Source organism: Castor canadensis, chromosome 4 (assembly GCF_047511655.1).
Source record: "Castor canadensis chromosome 4, mCasCan1.hap1v2, whole genome shotgun sequence".
NCBI classification, from domain to species: domain Eukaryota; kingdom Metazoa; phylum Chordata; class Mammalia; order Rodentia; family Castoridae; genus Castor; species Castor canadensis.
In genome coordinates this window covers 60,773,979-60,793,742 of record NC_133389.1, presented here as the reverse complement: position 1 = coordinate 60,793,742, position 19,764 = coordinate 60,773,979, and the positions used below count along the sequence as shown (strand labels likewise).

Genomic DNA, 19,764 nt, shown 5'->3' with positions numbered 1-19,764 from the left:
TAGAGGTCTCTTGAATTACTTGAATTATGGCTTCATTTCTGTGGTTTTGGTAAGATACCACTATTCCCATATGATACACACACTGCTAGGTTTTGACAAGGCCTCCTTGCCTCTTTTCCATAATTATTTGTGTCATCCTCACTTCTATTTCTAAAGTAGACTACGAATGTGCACCTCTCAGCAAGTTCACAGGCAGAATGAGGAACATGCCAGTCAAGTAACTGACTTCACTGCAACACGCAGCCAATGACATCTTCCTGGAGCAGATTCAGCAGAGTTTTATACCGACACACACACATGCCTTCCACATGCCTACAGGCCTGCCCCGTCATTTGCAGGGCTTGGAACACTATGAAAACACTGGAAAAAAAAAAAAAAAGCACCAAGCCTACTTGTCTTACTATTTCTGCATTATTAATTCACCTGATTGTCCACGTCACCCATTTTCTCTACATTTCTTCACCATCAAATTCATTTTCTACTGCTCCTTTAAACTACAAGATTTTCCTATAATACTTTAGGTATTCAAAGAGAATGTTTAGAAAGGGAACTGTGAAAACATTTTTTATTAACAGTCTCTGCTTTGTTCTCTCAAGAGGCCTAACGCTTCTGGTCTCAAACATGCACAGTCAAGGTCAGCTTGTACCTCTGACCTTTTCCTACCAAGATCAACTCATTAACAGGCTAGGGCACAGATGTGCTTATGGGTCCCCAGAGCCTGTAGAATGGAAGTCACTGGCAGGACAAGTTCTTCCAGGGGTACACCTGATCCTGATCCACCCTCCAGCCCTTTCTGATGACATCAAAAGAGATTTTCTTTTCGTCCTGGAATCTAACAGGGATACTACAGCCAGTCACACTATCCCTTTGCTGATAAGTACACTTGATAAAGCCTAACAGCACATGAAAAGAGACTACACACCAGACTGGGTGCTGGGAAGTAGAAGATGCATGAGATTCCACTGAGCCTTTGGTCCAGCGGAGGAGACCATTTCATGAACCCATGGTACCGATTCATCAGGGTGCACGTTACAAAGGAGGTCACGTATGCGTGCTGCAGCCAGGAACGATGAAACAAACAGCTGGGGTGGTTTTGAGGGCTGCTGAGAATCTCACAAGGGTCCTGGATAGAGGAACTGCTCCTCAGTGCCACAAATGCACAGAAATCCAGGGTGTCTGGGGGGCCATAGCTAGGTGAGCTTGGTTGGGGCCATGGCTGAGCCTGGGGATCAGGCCAGGAGAGCCACTCTAGGGGACAGACTGCATCCAAATAGAAGCAAATAGAAAGGCCACTTGGAACATGTGTCAGTAAGAGAATGATGGCTAGATTTATCTTTTCTGACAGTCAAATGGAAGAGTGATTTGGGGGGAGCTTGGAGGGGAGGGGGCAGGGAAGAGGCAGAAGCCCTGTGCTGGGGCTGTGACACTTCTGGTGACTGATAGCCTAGGACTCATGGGGTAAGCAGTGGTAGGATATAAGGAGAGAGACACTTCAGAAATACCTAGGAGAAAAACACTCAGACAATGGTGATGGATTAATGAGGACATTTAAAGGTAGAATGATTGCTGAAAATGTTTCTGACTGTAATGGGAAGATGAGGTGTCCTCAACAGGAAAAGGTGAAGGTCACCCACCAGAAGCCTGCTACCCCTGCTGTAAGGCAAAAGAGAAACTGTCTTTCAAGTGGGCAGGAAGCACCAGCAGGAGCAGAAGAAGTCAAATTCCCACACGCCTCTGCCAAAGGGCTCCATCCGAATCACAAATACGACTGGTCTAACCTGCGAGTGGTCCCTGGTCAGCTAAGAGGCAACATGGCCCCAGGGCTGAGAGCAGGAACTATGACTAGATCTTTGAGGCTCTCATCCCATCTCCACAGCTGCCTAATCATATGACCCTTACCTCAAGATTCTCAATGTACAAGAGGGACATTGAAAATGTCAGCCTCCCTGGAGCAGCTCAACCCATCTTGAGCAGAAAGAACAAAGCAGGAGGCATTACAGTACCTGACTTCAATATATTCCCAAACTGCAATAATTAAAGCATGGAGCATGGGCACAAAAGTGAACACGTGGGCCACGGAACAGAACAGAGAGCCTAGAAGTAAACCCATATAGCTAAAGCCACAGGCGCTGCGAAGACACAGTGGAGAGAGAACAGTCTTTCCAGTAGTGATACTGGAGACACTGAACTTCCACATGCCTAAGAATAAAACAGGACCCCTACTTCTCACTATTTGCAAAAATGAATTTGAAATGGTTTAAAGACTGAAAAATTTTAAATTATCATACTATTGTTGAACTCAGGGTACATTGTGACATTTACAAAAGTTCTTATAATATATCATAGTTGAATTCATCCCCTCCACCATTCTGTTTTATTTCCCCTCCTCATGTTTCTGAAATAGTTTCAACAGGTCTTGTTTTTCCATTAAAAAAAAAAAGTAAGACTGAAATGTGAGACCTGAAACTATAAAAATACTAAAATAAAACAGAGGGTAAATACTTCAGGACAGTGGAATAGCAAGGATTCTTTTTGGACAAGACCCCAAAAGCACAGAAAGTAGAAGTGCAAATAAACAAACAGAATCACATCAAATTAGAAAGCTTGTATACAACGATGGAAATAGTCAACAGTGGAGAGATAAGCTGTAGAATGAGAGAAAATGTTTCAAACTATATTTCTGACAAGGAGTTAATGTCCAGAATATGTAAGGAACTCATAAAACTCAATAGCCAAAAAAAAAAAAAAAAAAACCAAAAACAAACCAGGATTTTAAAATGGGCAATAGACCTAAATAAGACATTTCTCAAAATAAGATGTACAAGTTACCAGCAGGTACATGAAAAAATATTTTAGCATTATGCATCATCAGAGAAATGCAAATCAAAACCACATTGAGTTATCCCTTCATGTTTGTTAGAATGATGGCTATTATGAGAAAGACTAAAAACAAGTGCTGGTGAGGAGGTGGAGAAAAGGGAGTCCTTGAACACGGTTACTGGAAATGTTAATTGGTAGTCTTTGTGGAAAACAGTATGGAGGTCCCTAAAACATTAAGAACAGATCTACCACCTGATCCAAGTCTCACTATGGGGTATAAGTCCAAAGGGAAGGGAATCAGGATGCCAAAGACTCACCTGCACTTCCATGTTTATGCAGCACTGTTTGCAACAGCCAAGAAACAAACAACCCAACTGTTCATCAGCTGATGAATGGATGAAGAAAAGGTGGCACATATACACAATGGGAAACGATCTCGCCATAAAAGGAATGAAATCCTGTCATTTATAACCACATGGATGGAGCTAGGGATCATTATGTTAAGTGAAATAAGCCAGGCACAGAAGGACAAGCACTGCATGATCTCACGCAAATGTGGAATCGAAAAAAGTTGAGAGTAGAATGACTTTCACCAGAGGACAGGGAGAGAAGAAGAAATGGGGAGAGGTTAACCGATGGGCACTAGGTATTAGGTAGGAGTAAGAAACTCGGGGGTGCTATCGCACAGTAGGTGATGCTAGACAATGACAGCAGACTATGCATCTCAAAAAGCTGTAAGAAAGGAGCTTGAATATTTTCATATAAAGAAATGACCAATTTGAGGAGACAGACTGAGGCTCAACCTGGCATAAACAGCATACAGTGCACACACGCATCTAACATCCCACGGCACCCCACATGTTTGTGTAATTTTTAGGTTTTTAAGTACTAGTTAAAAATAAAAATTTTAAAATGACCTCCCTGAGAGTAAATGAGATAACACCACACCAAGCTCACAGAGTAGGGCCTGTCACACAGACAGCACTCAAAAAATGAAGCTGCTTATTCTGCCTCCTCCTCCTCCTCCTAGGCCTGCTCTACCTTCAGTGTCTTTATGGTAGGAGTTCCGTGTGTGTGAGGCGTGACATTGGGTCGTCTTGTCTGAATGGCTGGTATAAAGCAAGATGAAGAGAAAGAATGTCCTCTTTTGGTTTTCCCCAGTGCAGACTGGAGCCTATGAGCAGAGTTGATATGTCTGCAGTGGCTGGAAATGTGAAACCTCAGAAACCAGGTGGGAATTTACCTGGCCAAAGACAGGAAGCACCAAGAGGGTGAAGAAGCCATTTTTGGGTCCTGTCCTTAGGTCCCTTTTTCAGGGCAAATGCAGCCTGCTTCAACCTCAGAGGTGGCTTCACACAAATGCAAGTGAGGAGGAGACAGCACACTCCAGGTAAAGTAATGACAAAGCCCTTGGAGCTCCCACTGAATAATGGAAATGAGTCAAAACAAAAACCTCCTTGCAAAACATGCTGCCTTCCACAGAACACACTCCCAGTGTGGGGCTCACATTTCTGCCATGTTTTGAATAGAAAATTATTGAACACACCAAAGCATTTAATTACTTCCAAATGATCTGCTGCCTCAAATACACAAACTGGTTTCACAGCTGTGTCCCTGTTTAGCTAAAATCTAGTGGCTTCTTCTCTTCACTGCTTCCCTCTTGGTCTTGTCAAGTGTCTAAAGCACAAAGCCAGGCTGGACTGCTCAACAGTGAACCCCTTAATTGTTGGTGACATGTACTTGGCACAAGTTCAAGATAATTATGACAGAGGTTTTTTTTTTTTTTAATGTCTTTCCCTGAGCACATTCCTAGAAAAAGTAGTCCAGTGGATGAAATTACAAATAAAACCAAAACCAACCAATGAAACACCCCCCTCCCCGGCCAGTTTAAGATTTGAATGAAGGAAAGAAATAAAGACCCCTTTACCATATCAAGTCACAATGTCTCTCTGGCTGCAATATTTCCGTTACTGTTCACTGGCCCAGATTTCTTTCACGTTGGCTCCCTGGAGCCTGAACCATGAAACATCTGGATTACATTTTTTGGACTAACAAGCAGTGGAATAAATAGGCTGACACTACATAAAACCGATCAGGGAAAAAGGGACTTTGACCTCAATATGGTTCAGGAATGTATGTGCCTCTACGAACACTCTGAAGGGACAATTAGCCTTTGGTAAGCATTTTTTAGACAAAAGATTAGCTGAAGAAAAGTAGCTTCTGCTACGATGTTAAACTTTGCGCATGTAAGAAATGTCCCATATGTTTTCTCCCATTGATTATTTAGAAAAAAAGGGGTTTTAGATCATATCCATGATGCTTTTCACAAATCCACACATGCATATGCACACACGCACAGGAGCCCTAAGAATATGTGCAGAAGCAGCTTCCCCCTACGAAGGGAGGTTTAGAAGAATGGAGTTCAATTCTAGCTTGGAAATTCATGACTCAATTTTGGGTCTCCGACTCTAATGGTAATCAAAGACAACCAAAAGTGTGATAGTTTTCCCCCTCAGATTGAGGATACATCTATTTGGAAGTGTATCTTAAGAACCAAACAGATGAAAAAATTGAGACACAAAGCAGACTCAATTTAGAAAATACAACCATGACAGAGTCACTGGAAATTGACCTGCCTTCAATTGGGGAAGTTGTGCCAATATTTAGGCAACTCCTTTCTCAGGATTTCTCACAACTCCCAATATGCCCTGACTCCTGATGTCACAGGTAAAGGCCCCAGTGCCCCACTCAGATCTCACTTAGAAAGAGAATGTTCCACACTTATCTGTAAAACGGTTCGGTAGCCGACTGTCCCAGCTGTGAGGCCCCTAGACCTGTTTTACCCCCCTTCTCTGAAGGAAGCCCAGCTTATGGCTAAGGGTGGGGAAGGTACAGGCCTGGCCCTTTCTGCCCAGTGCAGGGCTCCTCGAAATGCCACACCCATCAGCTCCCCTCTGCCTCAGCACCCGCTCTCTGCAGGAGGCAAGAGACACAGCCTTTTTGTTCTCAGTTCCCACTCAAAACCACCTCATCACACTTCTATATAAAAGCCCCAAGACTTCTGATACAAATAGAATCCCCCAAAACATGTACCAAAATGAATTAATGAAGAAAGGCCTTCCTGCTTCTACCTATCTTCTTCTTTGGCAGTACTGGGGTTTGAACTCAGGGCTTCACGCTCTACTGCTTGAACCGCTCTATGGTTGTAACACAACCAAATTCCTCCTCCTTCACCTGAGATATTTTTCTCAAGATATTTGTCATTTAGTGTCCATATCCAGGGGTGATCCAAGGTGATCTTCATTTTTGTGTGCCCACCTGGAGACAAGGTGGAATATTTGACTAGAGATTTATAAGAAAAGATTTTCTTTTTGATGATTCTTTCTTTTCTTGTTCCATAGAGTTTGCTACCACATGGAAGTAAGAAAGCAAAGTGAAAGGATTCCCACTGCTCGGGTGGTGGGGTGGTGTTGTAAGTGGGTGCCAACATTCCCATAAATGGAAGTGGGTTTTAGAATTGCTGAGTGAGTATTCCAGTGGTTAGGGTCATCGCTACAAATTCTTATAAGAACTTCAACTGAAAAGAGAGCCAAAGAATGTTTCTAAGCTGGAAAAAACTGGTAATGGAAATAAGGGCTCATATATTCTTGGCTTAGTGATTTCTGTGACCAACATGAACACAACAAACTGAAGAGGTTAACCCCCGAAAAGCAACTTTCCAAACTAACAACAATGGTTTTTAATAATGAGTTGATGTGTTGTTTCATCAGTGTAGATTTTAAAATTATTGGTGTTGTTTCAATATAAAAGCTTTGGAACAAACATGTAATCATAGATATTAAGAAATATTAGAGTCAAGTGATAGAGTTAAACAATGACGACAACAAAAATAACCACATTCCTGATGCTCATCTGAGCTGGATAGAGTTAGCTTAGGTCTCTAGGAAGCTAGGAAGACAGAAAATATTGGGTACCTTGACTTTGGCAGTACATCCTGAAAGTCGGAAAATTCCTTCGGATTCCAGACCTGATTCTTCAACTTTCTCAAAAAACTAGAAAGCAAAGATGTGTTACAAAAATAAGTACTTCCATATGATTACAATATCTGGGATTAAAATAATGATGAGAATAATCAATAAATTACCAGGCATGTATATGTGAATATACATATACACATTATATAAGCCCAGTCATCCTACATGGTCAACATTTTCCTTAGATTTGCAAAAGAGCAAATTCCCATTTCGAGCTACTCCATGACTTGGATCCACTGTGTACGAGATGGCACTGACTCTTGAGTGTGAGCTTTTAATCACTGTAATATGCTGCCACTCGACCATTTTAATATCTGTTACTGTATCTCTTTCTACAGACTGATTAGTAAGAAAAGATTCTAAATCTATCATTAGTTATAACCACCCTGGCAAAGAACCTGTAGGAATTCTAGAAGTCTGACCTAGGAATTAGAAATTTAAGAACTCTCATGAGGTCTTATGGTGGTGATGATGTAGTGATATAGTAATGAATGTTAATGAGATAAAGCATTTACTGCATGCCAGACCCTATTACTGGTTTTTGCACATATTAACTCACTTAATGCTAACAATAATTTTACACTATAATTATCCCCATTCTACTGCTGAGGAAACGGAGGCATAGAAAGGATAAATGATCTGTCACCTCTGCTATGGTACCTGGAACTGACGTCGTTCTTTCAAGCATGGACAGAAATGTTCAGGAAGAAGAAAGACACTCCCATAGGAGTAGAAGTGTGCTACCTCAAATTGTCCTAAGTGAGGAACCCTTAGTGTCAGTAGTAATAATACTTAACATTTACTGAGTTACTAATGTGATATAAATTTGCATTTAATTTGGCATTCATTGACCACCTTCTCTCTCTCTTTTTTTTTTTCCCTTTTTTGCAGTACTGGGGCTTGAACTCAGGGCCTTCACCTTGAACCACTCCACAAGCCCTATTTTTGTGAAGGGTTTTTCGAGATAGGGTCTTGTGAACTATTTGCCCAGGGTGGCTTCAAACCACAATCCTCCTGGTCTCTGCTTCCTGAGTAGCCAGGATTATAGGCGTGAGCCACTGGTGCCTGGCTTGACCACCTCTGTTTGATTTCATTTGCTAAGTTCTGTACCAGGTTTTTGTGCCTATATAATATTATAATCCCATGTGTTGAATCTTCTGTCTTAGACTTTTATGGATTGTCTTCAAACTCTGTCCTTTGCAGAGAGGACAAAGGGCCTAATTTTGGCTCTACCAAGAGTCATCACAGACTTTGGACTTGGACACGCGCTCTGTTCCTTTACCCGCTCTCGTCCATGCTAGCAGTGTTGTGTTGGGTGGGTTATCTCACCTTCCTCAGCTGCCTCATCAGTAGGAGGGGAATGGCAACCCCAGCCTCCTTGTAACTCCATGTGGGCCACATGGGACATCACATGGACAGCACTGACATATCCCTGCCTGGGGGAAGTGACCCTTGAAAGGTCCCTGTGCGTGGAGGCTAGCTTGTTGCCACCCTCCCTGCTCCTATCACCAGCCAATAGTCACTGGATTTGAGGGAGTAGCTCTATTTGAGGAATTAGTAGCAAAACATAGGAAAACAGAAGAGGGATGTAGAATTGGTAGTGTAGTAAAGTAAGTATACATTTTTCTTTTCCCACATTTTTTATAATTGTGTAGCAGTTATGCTGTTTCGGGAGGTTGTTATGGTAGTTCCATGGATGAATATGGTATGATCACATTCACTCCCTTGTCGATATGTTTGTTCAGTCAATATTTTTATGTATCACTTAAAAACCCAAGGTTTATGTTAAGGGATAGAATTCTAATTGTGCCACTGGGTGTCACTATTGAGTAAGTGCTGCCTATAAAAAAACCTTAAAAGTAACTCATATATTTAGCAATGATAGTCACAAGAGTCGCAGATGATAGTTGAGATAGAATCATTAAAAAAAAGTTTCCTTTCACCAAAATTCTCTTTGTCTAACTGTATCCAATCTGCCTATTCCCAGAAAAAGAACCAGAATAAGCTGAGTTTTAGACTTTATGAAAATTCATTAAATGATTATACATACACATTTTTAAATACAGCTTATGATGTATCTCGGCAAATATTTTTACGGTCTGAAAATACAGTTAGTAATTAATGGTTATCTTTCTCCAGACAGAATAACCAAATATACACAAACATATACATATGCACAATGTTTGAAAAAGTATTCGGATAAATGTAACTGAAGGAAGCCATGGAGACAGAGCATGTGTGTCCATGCCTGGTGTGGACATGATGTGTTCTCCAAAGGCTCATGAACTGGAAGCTTGGTTCTCAGTGTGGCGGAGCTGAGATGGTGCCCCCTAGTGGGAGGTCGTTACTGGACTTTCCCTTCTCTCTGGCTTTCTGTCTGGTGATGTGATCTCTCTCACACATGCCCCCAGCACTGTGGCGTCCTCCATCGTGAGGTGATGCAGCCAAGGAGCTTTCACCAGAATGGCACTAGTATGCTGTAGGGACTTTCAACCTCCAAAGTATCCAGCCTTGGGTGTTTTGTTACAGTAATGAAAAAGGGACTAATACAAAAGTCAAATGGTCTAAGCACTGTAGCCATTTCAAGGATTCATGGAACAAAGCTGAGGATCACCTAGGACTTGATTGCTAAGAGTTTCAGTGTCTTTGAATCTAAAAGAAAACTCATTCATGGTTCAGAAAGTACCAAATCATAAGCAGAGGCTCTCTGAGTTGCTCATTCATTCACATTCTACTCACTTTTTGTAATACTAGGGGGACTTTCACTCCAGGATCTTTCTTTCGGTCATTTTCCAGGAGGACTGTAAGTGGCACTCCAAAAATCCCATTGTCTTCAGATGAGAAAGAGAGAGAGAGAAAGAGAGAGAGAGAAAGAGAGAAAAGAAATCAGAAAAGCATGCCCTTATCCCAGTGTCAATGTCACACCCAGAAGCAGTAGTTTTCTTCTTACCTCGTCCTTTCACTTTCTCAGTTTTGTTCCTTTTGAGCTGAATTCCAAAGGCATCGAAGAAGGCTGTCAATTCAATCAGAGAAAGATGGCGGACCTTCTTCAGATCTTCAGCAGACAGGTCTCTCGCTTCAGTTAACCCCAATCTGGTTTTCTGAACAAAAAAATTCTAAAATATAAAGTGAAGATAGTTACTTTTTAAGGCAAAGGAAAATTATAACACCTTCATTCAGATGCCACCTTGGACATTCAAAATCTGTACAGCAAAGCATGATATTTGGGAAAAGTCTGTGAGGAGCATCTGGGCATGCCTTGCAAGACATTTGCAGACCACGACAACACTTCTTTGCAACAAAATAGAGGGCTGAGGATATGATTCGTTGCCAGCCCAGTCGTGGGAACTGCCTTCTCACAAGGAGCACCTGTGCTGTCAGGCAACCTCTACACAAAGCATCAAATGGAAAGTACGTACCAATGGGCTTTTAATCTGGATTACACACAGCACGTGCATACAAGGGTACTCCTAGCTACCTCCCAGGAGAACTTTGAACAGTTTTTTGGGGGTAGGGAAGGCAGTGAATGTCCTTCAATCAGGCTTCATATATTCCATTCTGCATACTTTAAAAGACACTTAGTACTCTCCCAAGCAAAGCTGATTATACATGATTGCTGAGAAAAGTTATTCTACCTTAAAAATCAAATTTAGGTCTGGGTTCAGAGGTTCATGCCTATAATCTCAGCTACTTCGGAGGCAGATAGGAGGATCACAGTTCAAGACCAGGCTGGGAAGACAGCAAGATGTTATCTCAAAGAATAAGCTGAGCATGGTGGTGTGTGCCCATAGTAGCAGATATGCAAGAGGTGTAGGTAGGAGGACTGTGGTCCAAGGTGGCTCCAGACAAAAAAAGTAAGAAGAAGAAAAAAGTGGCTAGGGTGTGGTTCAAGTGGTAGAGCCCATGCCAAGGAAGATCAAGGCCCTGAGTTAACACCCTAGTACTGCCTCCCCCACCCCTACAATCAAATGTAGATATTCTAAACTCTTACAAAAAGCTAAATGCCTCAGACCATAATCCCCCTACTTACGGCCTCCTCCCATACAGCCAGGATCACAGACTAGTGCCATCATGCCTGCTTATTGATTCAAATAGGGTCTTACTGGCTTTTTGCCTGGGCTGGCCTTAATCCTAGGGTCCTCTGGATCTCTGCCTCCCAAACAGCTAGGATTACAGGAATGAGCCACCATGCCTGGCCATTGGTAATAATATAAATTCTGCCATTGGATTTGCTGAGTTTAGTGTTTGTCCTTTGAGCTGTCAATTCTTGTTTTATGACATGACTTTCAGTCCCTTGTGATATGTAATGTACAGAGATATAAGTACTTATAGGTAGGGGCTGCATTGACTTATAAGTGAAATATGGCTTTGAAGTGCAAGAAAACTCACAAGCCAAGTGACAACCCCATTTCATCTGTGATATCTGTGACTTCAATGTCCTCCGAAAGTCATCAAAGACTTACATGTGTTAAAGACTTGGTCACAACTCTGTGCCATTATTAGGAGATGTGTAACCTTTAAGAGGTGGGGCCTAGTGGAAGGAAGTTAGGTCATTGGGGGTGTTCCCTTGAAGGAACATAGAGACCCTGGACCCTTCCTGTGTCTCCCTTTATTTCCTGGCCACCATGAGGCAATCAGCTTGCTCCATCATGTGCTCCTTCCATAGAGTGCTGCCTCACTACAGACACAAAAGGAGTAGACCGACTGACCAAAACTGTGAGCCAAAATACATCTTTCCTCATTTAAATGGAGTTACCTTGGGTGTCTGTCAGGATGCCAGCAAGTTCACTACTACAGTCTGTAAAACAGCATTTAAGTATTCACGTTCACGACTTTTCCTCAACCCAGGGCTGCTACGTACAGCCAGGCAGGCTATGCACACAACAACAAATGGTGCCCCAACTGGTGGAGCACCCCAAGTAATGGCTGGCCTCTCCAACCCCCTTGTACAGATACAGAGATTGACCTTGTTCTGACCCCAGGAGAAGTCACAGGAAGTTATAGATTGATCATGAAAGGTTTTACTTACAGTTAAAGCATAGTCTTCTTTCTTAATCTCTGACTTCTTAAATTTATTTCTTTTTGGAGCCTCTGTAATCAATTCTGAATAAGATACTTCAAAAGACAACTCTTCAGCCTCTGCTGGAATGTTCTTTTCTAGATCATCATCATCTAAAACTACAAGACATATCGATCATTTCATATGTCATTTAATCAATCAATAGTATTTACTGTGAAACAAACACTGAATCTTACCAGGATACCTATAAACATCAGATTCCCCCAGAGTTCAGTTAGGCAAGGATGTGGTACCATAGATTCCACATGAACACAGTTCTATCATTACCCAAACTTCCTATTTAATCTGATGTTTAAAATTTTATCTTTTTAGGTGTCATGAAATTTGCTGAGAATTATTTATCAAAAAAGGCATGGTTTTTGTAAATACTCTTATGATATCAAAATTAAACCCATTTAGAACCCAATGCTACTTATAAGAAAATCAGAAGCTTGAAGTAGAAGAAAGGGGGAGATTTCTGCCTTGGTTCCACTCCACTTTTACTCCTCTTTTTTGTTTTTTTTCTAAACTGTGGAATATTTGCCTCTTAAGATTTGTTTACATTCAATTTGGTCTTCATGGCTAGATTGGGCAGGTGAATTAACCTGAATTTCTGTAATTAAATCTTGGCTCCCTCACCTTGTGTGACACACATTAAGGAAAAGGTGACTGGGTAACAAGGGATCCCCATAGCAGTGCATTTCTCAAGCTTTGCTACTTGGAGAATCGACAAAGGATTCCTTGATCAAACCCCAGGGAATCATAAATCATTTGTGCAATCCTGTTCTGTAATTTCTGGCTGATTTGGGCTTGTCATCTTGTTTCATCACTTGGTGAAACTGTTCATAAGCAAAGTAAAGAATTGTTTGATTACAAAAAGAACTCTTGATTCTCTTTTGCCCTCTTTTATAAACCCTAACTATAAGACAACCAAATAGAACAAAAGGAACAACTGATAGAAGTCCTAATTAATTGCACATTAAAAGTTGGGTAGAGAAATTTAAGCAAAGAGACTGACAAATTCTAAATAAGAACACTACTTGAAATCACAAGTGGATGCATCATTTAGAAATGAAGCAGTTTAGAAAATGGCAAAGGGTGAGTTGTGATTGTTCACTTGTCATACAGAAGCATGTACTCAAAAGGGAGAATGAAAAATTGTTAAAACAGTATTCTAACACCTTAAGAGAATCTATGGACAGATTCTTTAGAGAACAGCAACTAAACAGGCCAATTTTTCAAACCACTGGACCATGGCACGTAACTTCTGTCTTTAACGGCATGATTTGGACTAGACTGATTAGGAATCATTTGTGGCAAGTCCCTTGGCTTTGACTGTATTTGTTTGGTATCAGCTTTATGGATTATGTCATGTGATTCCTCCGTGACAGTATACAAGTCAAAGCTTTTTAGTTCCATAATGGATTTTAGAGCATTTTCATCAACTCAACTCCTTTCATTTGAGGTGTGACTACTGAAGGCATGGACTTAATCTTTACGAGGAGTGCATGCATTTCAGAAAAACTTGGAAGAACTACAAAAACCTGGCCTGCAGGGGCCTGTTTTCTGTAAGGAGGATTTGAGATTCCTTTCTGACTCCATTCTAGGAGCAGGAGGTCTCAAGAGGAAGTGGCCCAGATAAAAGCAATTCCCACATCCTGTCTGTCCCAAGCCATTCTGGCACAGCATGTACTGCAGGAATAATTCAGGAACTGGATGGGGCCACTGCTCAAGTGAGTAGCTCCTATATGATGTGGTGGGAGAAAAGGAAGAAAAGACTCTGCTTCCCATTTGGCTGAATTAATTTTGCCTGGTGAGACAGAAGATGGTATTTGTAGGTGAATGGGAAGAGAGTACCAGAAGTCAAAGAATGATAATGAGGAGAAATACACACTTACATTTTGGTTTTAGAAATTCACTCCTAGGAGAAGGGGCAGGGAGAAGTTGATGGATGGGTACTAAGTCACAGAGAGAAGCAAGAAGTTCTAGAGTGCTGTTACACAGTAGTGAGACTACAGATAAGGATTAATGTACTGTGCACTTCAAAAAGCTAGAAGAAAGGAATTTGAAAGTTTTCACCGCAAGGAAATGATAAATGTTTAGGAGATATCTGTGTTTAATCTGATGTAAACATTACACAATGTATGCATGTATTGAAATATCACATGATACCACATTGATACATATAATTTATGTTTTATATATCAGCTTAAAAAATATTAAAAATAAACAATAGGAAAGAAAAAGAAACTCTCTGTTAACTGTACTGAGTGCCAGAGCCAATGTGAGAAGACACAGCTCAAGTTCACTGGGGCGGGGGCGGGGAGGGGGCGGCACATGTCACTCACCACTCAATACGTCCTGAACTGACTGCCCAGGCTCTGCAGATCCGTTGGAATGAACTGGGATGTTGGGAATAGCATCGAGTGTAGACTGCCAACCAAGAAAGATGAACACAGACATTTACCACAAAGGCAACCTGCCCCTCAATGCAATCCTGCATGTTCCATAGGAAACAAGAATTCTATTCACACACACAAAACCTTGATGTCATCAATGGCCTGCCCAGATTTTACCTCCACCTTCAGTTTAAGGTGTAGAGCTCACCAAGGCTACTTAAAAGGGGATCAGGTAGAGGTCGATATAACTCCACCTTCTTAGCTCTCTGAAATATTTGCTACTTATACTTTTGCTAAGATGTATAAATTACCATGCTTGATGTCATATGAGTTAGCAGTGACAATAGCATTTGTTAATCTTGATATATTTTGTCCTAATACTAATTATACTGATAGTAACATATCAATTCTCTCATGGAAGAATATAGACAGTAAGTAACAAAAAATTAAGTATCTCTTCTAATTCTGTTTTCCTTATTAATTTGATACTTTCTTCAGGAAGCCCTGCCCAAGCATTGGATTCTCCTGTAGTACTATCAGAAGTTGAGTATCTCTTTGCAAGTGTACAAGTGCCCAGTGAGTTACTGTTTATGTCTGGAAGGGTACTAGTGAAAAATCTGCACAGAAATCCTACTAAAAATTTTACTTTTTTTTTTTTGAGACAAGGTCTTGGTATTGGGGCTCAGGCTGGCTTAGATCTAATGATTTCCTGTTTTAGTCTCCTAAGTGCTAAGACTCCAGGGATACACCACCACACCAGGCTGCAAATCCTATAAATTTTAATGTGGGAGTTATTAGCTGTGAATATGTGACTGTGAAAATCTGCTATTCTATCAAGAATCTTTTATATACTATTCACACATAAAATCTATTCTTACCCCGAAGAGCATGATGGTGTTTCTTTTATTCTCATATTTATTTAGCAGTAACTGAACACCTGTTTCACAAAAGATCCTTTACCAGGTGCTACAGATTGCACAAGGCAATCTCAAATTCTGAGCCTTGTGTTCCCCTTTTGTCCCCATTTTATTTCAAAGGAGATGATAGACTTTTAACTGTGTAAACACAATGCAAATAGATGGCCAATTATTAAAACACAGATGCTCATATACTGTAATTGCTAGAAGAAAAGATAGAAAAAGGCCTAGGACAATATAGTTGATTATCAGTCATATTTTTGGTGACTCTATAATCTAATACTACAGAATAAAGAATATCCATTGCTATAGTTTGGATCTGGAATGTCCCCAAAAGGGCCATATGTTGGTCTTCAACCTATATGACCAGGAAGTGGTAGAACCATTAAAGGGTGGGGCCTAATGGGGTATCTTAGGCCACTGATAGTGTGCCCACTCCATAAAGGGAGTATTGGTTCCTGGCCCCTCCTCTTTCTTCTCTTTGCTTCTAGTCCCTGTGAGGTGACTGGTTTGCTCTACTGTTGAACTCCTGCCATGATATGTTGCCTCACCATGAACCCAAAAGCAACACACTGACCTGAAGTTCTAAACCAAAACCTCCAAAACTGTGGGTCAAGATTAACCTCTCCTCTTTATCAGTTGACCTCTTCAGGATTTTGCTATAGTAGTGTAAAGCTGACATAAATATATATGTCATATATATGTATGTCATATATACATATATACACATATATATATATGTATATCTTAAAATCCTTAAAAAGGTGTGGACAACTTTTCAGTGGTTACCTGAAGTTTTCCAACCAAGAAATGCTTTGTCAGACTTTGAAATAACTTCCCTATGGGAAAGAAGACTTCTTTTGAATTGAGAGTCAAAATTGATTTAGAACTTCAAGTTGAAGATTTGAGCTACTTAAACCTACTAATGTTAATTTCTTCATTGGCAAAGTGGGAAAGGGTCCATTTGCTCAGCCGGTTTCACTGGCCTCTAGCCAGCCTGTTGTACTGAAGGAGTCTCTGTTCTTTGTGATATAAATTACTGTGGGACAGAAGTTTCAGCCATAATCCCTGTTCTTGAGCTACTTACAATGAGGAAACAGAGTAACTTATGGAATGTTATTAAAAGACAAGCAATCCAGTGTTAAGAGCTTATTTCTATAATAGGAACTGTGTGTGCTATTAGAAAATGGTAGAAGAGGGAAGAGGAGTCCCAGGGGTTTCTCTGGATGAAGTGAACTTGAGTTGGAACTCAAGAACAATGTAGGAAAAAGAATTACAAAGGCAGAGGAGACAGGTAAAAGCATTTGGGCCAGAGATGGAGGTAGGAATTTCAGGTGTGGGGATAACTGAGACTTTTCAGCACGAAAGATCATGGAAAGATGGATGTTCCAAAAATTGAGTCATGACATTAGGAAAACACAAGAAATTTATTAATACAGAGGGTCAGCTCATATTATAGAAGGGGTTGAAAGACAGAGATGCTGAGACTTGGAAACACAGTGTTAAAAACAAAACAAAGGCACACTCTCTAGTTAAAGCAGGAGAATCACATGGAGAATGAAGAAGGAAGACCAGGCCCACCCACAAATAGTCCTTGAGCTCTGAAGCAGGTTGAGTGGACATATATACAGTTATCCCTTGGTATGCATAAAGGACTGGTTTCTGTGGACACAAAAACCCATGGATTCTCAAATCCCTTCTATAAAATGGTGTAATATTTGTATAGAAACTACACATAACTTCCTGTCTGCCTTAAATCATCTGTAGATTACTTATAATACCTAATTCAAAGTAAGCCCTACATAAATACCTGTTGTACTGTATTGCTTAGGGAATAGTGATGAAGAAAAATGCCTGTGTATGTTCAGTACAGATGCAATTTAAGGAAGATTTTCTGTCTACACTTGGTGAATGTACAGTACTCATTTGACTAGATCCTAGATGATCATTTGATATACTTCAACCTGCATTCCACATTAAAGAAATGATAAGGCTTAGAATCCTAGAACAAAGATTCTACTTTATGATGAAAGATTAGAAGAAAAGTCCTAATGAGATCTTTTAAAGGAGTAGGCATAGTCTTTTTAAGAGTTCATCTGGAAGAAAACATTTCTATGAAGAGGAAAAGAAAATTTTGATGCAGATTTTGATGACAGCAAACTTATCCTAGTCAATTTCAAATCAAACCATAGAGACAGACCCCTGTGGGGGGTGGGGAGGGTTGTTTATAAGGTGTTCATTTCACACATACAGAAAAGTTTAAAGGTTGAAAAAAAGGTACTGGTCAGGTCAAGGCTATCCTTTCAGAAAAGACAAAGTTAGGTTACTTCTGTTGTCTTATTCCACCACACAACAGTAGCACAAGCTTCTGAACCCTCTGAGGTCAGATGACCAAGTCTTGGAGGCATGGCCCCCTGAAACTGTGGCAGTTTCTAAGCCTTGTAACTATTGTCAATGTGGCCCAGGGAATTCATCTTGGCAGGACAGTTTACTCTTACAGGTGTCATGGCCAAGAACCCTGAAGTCCTAACACACTTCACTGAATTACTACTGCAAATCCTACAACCTCACAGAGACTGGGAGCCAAATGGGGTGCTGGTAGTTCCTTGTAACCAAGAACCCAAGACTCAGAAAATGTAGTTTCTTCATGGTAAGAAGTTCTAGAGCACTTTCAGTACAAGTCTAGTCAGCACCTGTGGGTTACTCTAGCAACTTACCATTTTAACATTTGTAAGTACAGATACTCTGATTAACAAACAACCCAAAGTAAGTCAAGTTGGAGATTGGTGCCAATGAGATTTCTTTTAGAACCAATACTGCTTTATTGATGTCATTACTGACATCCAAGTTGTTTTCAGGAAAACAAAAATGAAATTTCGCAGGTAAGTAGTCCTACCTGCAACTATCTATGACTGCCACATGAGATCATTTTCTTTTGCTTACACCCTCAAACAATCAAGAATCCTCTTTGTAGACAGTATGTACTCAATAAGGATTTGCTGAATGAGTGACTGGATGAGTCAGTGATGTGGGAAAGTATTATCAGCAAAGAATGAAGAAATAAAAACCTAAGTAGCATCATTCTGATCATAAACAAAATTGTGGTCATGGAACACCATGGAAAGATCTGAAAAACAAGGCATGCCTTCTGTCCTCTTCTTTGACAAGTGAATTATCCAACTCTCTTATGTTAAATTCTGCTTTGTGTGTTCTCTATTGTTGGCTTGTACAAGATACTGGAATTGTTAAAGGCAGCTAGATGCACTATGTCAGGAGCATGTTGGAGCCCCACTGGAGCTGTAAACAATACTTGTATTTTTAAATTAAATAATTCATTTGAGGTACTGGGGCTTGAACTCAGGGCCTTCACCTTGAGCCACTCCAGCAGCCCAATTTTTTGTGATAGGGTTTTTTCAAGATAAGGTCTCAAGAACCATTTGCCCTGGCTGGCTTTGAACTGTGATCCTCCTGATCTCTGCCTCCTGAGTAGCTAGGATTACAGGTATGAGCTACCAGTACCTAGCAATACTTGTATTTTAGTGGGTGACTTGTAGCTGTGGACGGATGGCTTGGAGCAAACATCCAGGATCTCAGTTAGGTGACTATTTCAGTAATACAGAAAGATGATGATGAGTTTCTGTACTAAATAAGTGGTTGACAGTAGCAGAAACAGCCGACAACCATTTCCATGATAAAACCTGTGGGTCCCAGAGGTGGGTATGAAGAGACAAGATGGTAGGCAGAGCTGACGTTGACACATAGGGATGATTCTTGGGCAAATGGTGCCACCAGCTGAGGCAGAAAATAAAGGATCCCCAGCAAGGGTATAGAGCGGGAGTTCCCATCACCTAGGAATAGCACAATGGTGGAAGCTCTAATGCAGATAACTCCATATTCCAATAGTTACCAAAGTTCATTAATAAATAGGGTGAATTGGAGATAATCTTAAATTAGAGACATTCTCTGTCATTGTCATTCCAGTGCATGGTATTAAATGGGAAAATAAGACTTGACCAAAAAACACATGAGAAAATGCTCACCATCTCTAGCAATAAAGGAAATGCAAATTAAAACCACACTAAGATTCCACCTCACCCTTGTTAGAATAGCCATCATTAGCAACACCATCAACAACAGGTGTTGGCGAGGATGCGGGGAAAAAGGAACCCTCTTACACTGCTGGTGGGAATGTAAACTAGTACAACCACTCTGGAAAAAAATTTGGAGGCTACTTAAAAAGCTAAACATTGACCTACCATATAATCCAGCAATACCACTCTTGGGGATATACCCAAAAGAATGTGACACAGGTTACTACAGAGGCACCTGCACACCCATGTTTATTGAAGCACTATTCACAGTAGCCAAGTTATGGAAACAGACAAGATACCCCACTACTGACGAATGGATTAAGAAAATGTGGTATCTATACACAATGGAATTTTATGCAGCCATGAAGAATGAAATGTTATCATTTGCTCGTAAATGGATGGAATTGGAGAACATCATTCTGAGTGAGGTTAGCCTGGCCCAAA

The 19,764-nt window shown here is 40.7% G+C and overlaps 1 protein-coding gene across 3 annotated transcripts in view; it reads right to left on the bottom strand.

Moving 5' to 3' along the window:
- The window catches only part of Arhgap28 (Rho GTPase activating protein 28), a 175,619-nt gene that overhangs the window by 24,873 nt on the left and 130,982 nt on the right, over window positions 1–19,764 (bottom strand). For all 3 annotated transcript variants that reach the window (XM_074070311.1, XM_074070312.1, XM_020185711.2), the window contains exons 6-10: window positions 14,262–14,346; window positions 11,884–12,032; window positions 9,805–9,970; window positions 9,594–9,685; window positions 6,795–6,872 (exon numbers count right to left, since the gene is read on the bottom strand). In XM_074070311.1, coding sequence (XP_073926412.1) covers window positions 6,795–6,872; window positions 9,594–9,685; window positions 9,805–9,970; window positions 11,884–12,032; window positions 14,262–14,346 — 570 coding nt within the window. The remainder of the gene's footprint in view (window positions 1–6,794; window positions 6,873–9,593; window positions 9,686–9,804; window positions 9,971–11,883; window positions 12,033–14,261; window positions 14,347–19,764) is intronic.